Source organism: Onychomys torridus, chromosome 3 (genome assembly GCF_903995425.1).
Source record: "Onychomys torridus chromosome 3, mOncTor1.1, whole genome shotgun sequence".
In the NCBI taxonomy this organism is placed as follows: domain Eukaryota; kingdom Metazoa; phylum Chordata; class Mammalia; order Rodentia; family Cricetidae; genus Onychomys; species Onychomys torridus.
The window spans coordinates 112716849-112722848 of NC_050445.1; the positions used below are offsets into that span (position 1 = coordinate 112716849).

Consider the following 6000-nt stretch of genomic DNA (forward strand, 5'->3'; position numbering starts at 1 on the left):
CTTCAAAATACTCCAATCTCTGTGCTTTTACTGAAAGCCATCCGACAGATGACTTTTCCAAGCTAGAAATGACTCTACAGACACATGAACAAAACCTCAATTTTGTATACGAGGCACAGCCAAAGAGCACCCAAGTTCCCTTGATCCATGTAGGCCACCTCTGGACAGGAGAGCCCCTTTCCAGCATGTTGAAACTTCAGTCAACACATCAACCTGGATGCAAATTTCCACCCAACTCAGTATTACTGCTTTTACCGACTAAGGGCTCACAGCCCAGCATGCAAATAGTGGGTGCTCAAGCATAAGAACCCCCGAGGTAAAGACCTGGACCCTGACCTTACCTATTTTCGCAGCCTCTGCTTTCAAGTTGAAATCCCAGTTCCTTGGCAACTTCAGGGACATTTTGCTTCCGATTTGGGTGAGTAGCTGGTCAAGTAGCCAGTGTGTCACAGTCTGTGCCCTTCTTGCTTTTTCTGATCTTCCCTTCAGTTTGGCTGTCTTCTCTGCCTGGTGATTGCTCCACAAGCACTCTTACGTGCCAGGCTGATCTGCCCACGTGTCTCTTCCTTTCTCTCAGATGAAAGGTCCATCCATCTGTCACTTGGGGATGGCACCCAAGCTCCCCTAATCCCACCCACAGTCCCCCGGGGGCTGGCACCCTGCTTTGCGTTCAGTTTTACCAGAAACAGCCCAGTTGACACTTTGCTCAGAAGAATCTCAGGCCTTACTGAAGCGAAGTCGTGATAAACAACAGTCTCTGCGTTTTTTTTTTTTTTTTAAACTGTCTGCTTCCTTGCATTTTGAGGAAGTGGGTGGCTGTTCAGTGTTGTGGCGTTATGAGTACACTTTCTTCAGAAGACATTTAGAAATTTTTGTAAAGCTAGAGCCTGTTTGTGATATAAGGCTGTGGTTTTAGTTTTTTTTTTTTTTTTGTTTTTTTTAAAAAAAAAAAAGAGAGAGAATTCCAAGGCTCTCACCATGTGCCTCAACTCCTGTGCTCTCCTCCTTGCTTCAAACCATCAAAAAATGGTCAGACAGGAAGCCAGCTTTCTGCCCAAGTTACCGTCTTTAAAATTCTTGCTGTGTAAGAACCACATAGCTTTCACCTACTTGGGATAAAGGTTCCTAGTCACCTCAACCTAAAGCATGGAGAGTTTTCATGCACTCAGCTGGTAAGTTGATTCCAGCTAAGCAGAAGCATGCAAAGGGTTAAAGCTTCTTCCACTTTGTGTACACGGGGTGCTATTTACAACCAGATCACCAGTTAAAAACTCAGGTTTTCCTTCCCCTTTGAAAGAATCTTCCTGGGCCTCCATGTCTTCTTCAGAAAAATGGGATCCTTAACGACCGTGGGTGCTCAGAGGCCTCTGGTACAGATTTTTGACACACAGTAGTTACCCCACAAACACTAATGCAACCTTCATTTTAGCTAGTTCAGCTTGTGGTGGGCTTTTACATCTTTAACTGGGTCAGCTTAACCTAGCAGTTACGCTTCTAGGCCCTAGAACCAGATTGCCTGGGTTCAAATCCCAGCTTTACCGTTTGTTTGCTGTGCAACTTCGGGCCTGTTCCTTGACTGTTTCCTGTTCCAGTGCCCTCATCTGTAAATGCAGCGATTCACAGAGTGACTTCGCAGGCTGCTGAGGAGGCCTCTCTGCATAATCTCCGCATACACGCCACCCTGAGCATTTTCCTCACTTCTCCAACGTTATCTACTGAGGACCCAGTCTCCTGCTCCCTGTTGCATGAGCCGCCTCCCCACTCCCACAGCTCAACCTCATCCCCTCTTTCTTCTTTTTCTTGGATGTCTCCCATCGATGTTAGCACTACAAAGTTTTCTTCACATCTGCAGGAAACTCTCTTGATGCCTCCTCCTCCTTTGCCTGTAGCCTGATTTTGAGTTTTGGTTTTTGTTTTGTTTTGTTTTGTTTTGTTTGTTTTTTTTTTTAAATAAGGACTGTTGAACTTGCTGTTAGCTCTCCTCTTTTTCTTTCCTGGATTCCTCCTTTGACGCTCTTGCTTCATAGAATGGCTTCTCAAGAACACCAATGGCTCTTCAGCCAGGCCTCTATCCTCTCCTCACTGGCCTAACAGCAGTGTCGGACATAAGAACCACCACTACTTGGCACAACTCCGAACATTTTCTCTATCTGCCAGTCAGGGTCTATGGCTGGCCTGGTTTTCTGTTTTCTTTCCTTCTGTTCTGTTTCTGGTTCCTCTCTGATTCCTTCTCGTTTCTCTGGTTTGTAAATCATGATTTACGCCATGATTCCACCAGTGGATTTCCTTCTTATCTTTATCGCCTTGACAAGCTTGACTGCTTTAATTACCCCACACCATATATAACAACATCTATATGTGTTCCCAGAACAGGCCACTTTTCTATTTGCTTAGATCTCCAAGAGGCAACACATACTAATCCAAAATCAATATCTAAGGACCAAACACGGTGACCCAGAGCGTGGCCTTCTCACTAGGAACTAAAGGAGTATATGAGCCAATAAATGCATTTCAGGCCTCTGTGCTCAGCTTGCCTGCTTACATTCCACTGTCCCACATGAGTCACATGACCAAGCACAAAGTCACTGAGACAGGAAGTACACATATCACTAAGAGGAAAGGGAGTACCCCGTTTACCTGCTTGTCACCCAGTACCACAGGAGTGCTGGGTTCCTTAACTTTGGCTCTGGCTCTTGAGGACTTTGAAGCCTCTGATCTCCACTGCCTCCTGCCTGACCCAACACACTATTCCTTATCCAGCTCTAAAAAAGCTGACAACCTCCTGAGCACCACCCCATAGCTCCATGGGGAACTTCACAACCAAAGTTTCAGTCCTGGGATCTTTAACTTAGGAATTCTGAAGACATTCTGAAGGCATTTAGAGACATATGGGGAACTTCCTGGACTCTTCAGGGCGAGTTCCTGTGAGTCTTGGAAAAACATATGACCCATGGGGAAGTTGCTGTGCACACTCAGAAAGTCAATCAGCAAAAGCAGCCCTGGAAGCCGACCCTGGGTGTCCTCTCCTGAGTGGGGGTAGAGACCTAATGGAGCTTCTGCTGCACCTTCTCTGACCTTTAGAAGATGAAGAACCAGATGTCGTGGTTAATAGTGAAGTTTGGGTTAACGTCATCGCAATAATGAAAGCAAGCATCCATGTGTTTGTCTATTAACACTAACCATGTATTAACGACCTATACTTTTTGCTGGAGGAAAGCTGGTGAACAAGCAACTTGGTTTCTGCCTCTCTCTTCCAGCTCTCTTCTCCCACCCCCCAGACGCAGCTAATAGGAAGAAGGCCAATACAGAAGACGCTAAATATAGCATGAGAAGGGATATGTTGGGGAAGTACAGGGAGCTGTGAAAGTTCATGTGGGAGGGGCGTCAGCGGGACTCATGGAAAGGGGGCCGGCTTCCTGAAGCAGGCTTTTTCACACTCTGACTTGACAAATGTGTTAGGGAGCCCAGAAGGTTTCGAAAAGGACCAGCTGTGGCGGCTCTCACGCCTGTAATCTGAGCACTGGGGCTGAGGGAGAGCAGACTGCCCTGAGTTTTTAAGAGCAGCCTGCGCTACAGGAGTCAGATCCCTTCACAAAATGGAAAGGGGGGAGGGGAGAGGGAAGAGTGGAGATGGGGGTGGGGAGAGAGAGACTGAGGGTTATCAAAAGCTCTCTAGAACAGTCTAGAAAGAACTCCTCTGCTTGCTCTTAGGGTGCTGAGAAGCGTGAAAGGGATGAGCTAGAGGAGAGATAGGCGGGGCCAGAGGGTGCTGTAGGCAGGTCCCAAAAGGCACTGGTGAAGTTTTGACTTCTTCCAGGTAAATGGGGATCTCTAAGGAGTCTTCTTCAGCTTGGCAGAGTGAGGAGGCTGAACCCAACATCCCAAGTGGGAGGACAGAGGGGAGAAAGGTTGCACAAGGAAAGAAGAGAGGACACACCAGAGCATTTGACAGAAACGAGAACCCTGAAGGTTCTTACACAAGAAGCAGAGGCGCTCTGACCCTCACTCCAGTGACCGGGGTGGTGGCAGTTCCCACCACCGAGAAGGGTATGCACAAAAGGAAAGAAGCCTGATGTGGGGCCGGGGTCTAGGAGCTGTGGGTTCGGTGCAGTTCCAGGTACAGACGTGGGACTCCACATGGTGGAGACAGGTCTGGCCAGGTCTGTTTGGGAGCCAGAGTAGCTTCCTGGAAATGAGACCACAAAAGTCTAGGAAGCAAGGGTGCAGGGAGGAAGCCACTGCCTACAAAAGAAACAGCAGTGGCCACTAAAATGTGTCCCCCACCATGCGCAATCAGGGAAGCATCAAGAATGGTAAAAGGAACAGGGTGGCCAGAGGTCACAGGGAGACCTCAGGCATGTCTAAGGAACTGGCCATTTTTGGGGGGTGGGGGGAGGCCTCACTGTGCAACCCTGGCTGGCCTGGAACTCACTGTGTAGACCAGGCTGGCCTCTAACTCTTCTGCCTCCCAAGTGACAGGATTAAAGGGATTAGTCGCCATGCCCAACAAGGTGAGGAAACTTTCAAACATGCCTTGCCTTTCACTGTGATTGCAGAATCCCATGAGTGTTCTTTGTAGACATTTTAAAGAAGAATAAACAAAAATGGCCGTGTCCATGTCATGTGGATAGTGACATCTCTTGATGTAAATACCACACCCTCACCAAGTTCCAGACACTTCAGATCATGTGAATCCCTTCATATGCTGTGCTTTGATTCTCTATGTGCATGCTTACAACAAGGTCTAGTCCATGACTGGGGCCTGGTGAGAGTTAGCAACTGCTCCGAGCTCTAGGATAGGACAATTACAGTGAAAGCGTCATCACTCCAACGTCCAGGAGCGATGCTGATGATCGGCAGCCACTGGGACACATCCCAGAGTACCAAAGCTGATGGAGACAGCCAAGCTGGCCTTGTGGGTCACTAACTGACCAAACCCTCACAGTCCTGGGAGGCTGGGCCAAGGGTCCCTGTGGGCATACTGCATTGCCGTTTTCTTTAAGATACACAGGAGAAAAGTGAAAGCTCTGTGCCCACACCTCACTCCAGAGTAAGCAAATGTAGCCTGGGGTCGAACGCAGGAGGATCACATACATATGAAGCCATTGCCCCAGCTCATTTGTATTTCACTCCTAGCTCCTGCAGAGACTAAAGGTGGCCCCTGTATTGTGGGGACACCTGACAGCGGCAGACACAACTATAGAGCCGATGTCATGTGTTAGGGGCTACCAGCGGCGTCTGGCCACCTTGAATTACTGACTTACCGCATTTGTCTTCTGAGCTGTGGTGGAGACACCAAAAGCAACAGCTTTTTCCCTTTGGATTTGAACAGACTAGCTTCAAGAAAGCTGGGATTCTAAGATAGGAGGTGCTAGTTTTTATTCCCTTTCCCTTGGCTATATGGAAAAAAAAACAACAAAACAAGAAACATGAATAAAATCCCACTGTGTTGCAGAGGAAGATTTCTGCCCTCTGAACACTGTGTGACCACCAGGAACAGCCTCCTCAGCTCTCCTACAGAGCCTTGTTCCCTCTGCCCTGCCATGTTCTGTCTCATCACTGGCCTACACTATTTCCCCAGCTTTGGGTCTAATGTCTGGTCAGTTTTGTGGCCAATTAAACTCTAGTTTCTCTAACTAATCCGTAGCCAAAAAAAATTATACGTGGGGTTGTGAAGGACAGTACTGGCAGTTCTGCCTCTGATATGACAGTCTTCTAAAAGAAGGTTACTCTGTGGACCACAGGGTTAGGGAGAGACATGCCTATTTAAGTGAATAACCTGTCACCAGACTGAAAACAGAGCTTGATGTTTTGAGCTGATGAAAATGCCCCTGCCACACAGCCCTCTTGAACCAATTGTTGGGTTGCAACATATAAGGCCAAGCCACACAAAACTGCCAATATTCAACAGCTTTTGACTTGAATTTTTTCCCTTAAAATTTGCAATGGTTCAATGGGATTGGGCTGTCTGCAATTCACTCATACAACAAGTACGAAGTG

At 47.6% G+C, this 6000-nt stretch overlaps 1 protein-coding gene across 1 annotated transcript in view; it reads right to left on the bottom strand.

The window, feature by feature from the left end:
* Positions 1-688, bottom strand: part of Arhgap25 (Rho GTPase activating protein 25) — a 77398-nt gene extending 76710 nt beyond the window's left edge. The window contains exon 1 of the mRNA XM_036181504.1: positions 342-688. Within this exon, the coding sequence (XP_036037397.1) occupies positions 342-402 (61 nt within the window). The 5' untranslated portion in view covers positions 403-688. The remainder of the gene's footprint in view (positions 1-341) is intronic.
* Positions 689-6000: the final 5312 nt, after the last annotated feature.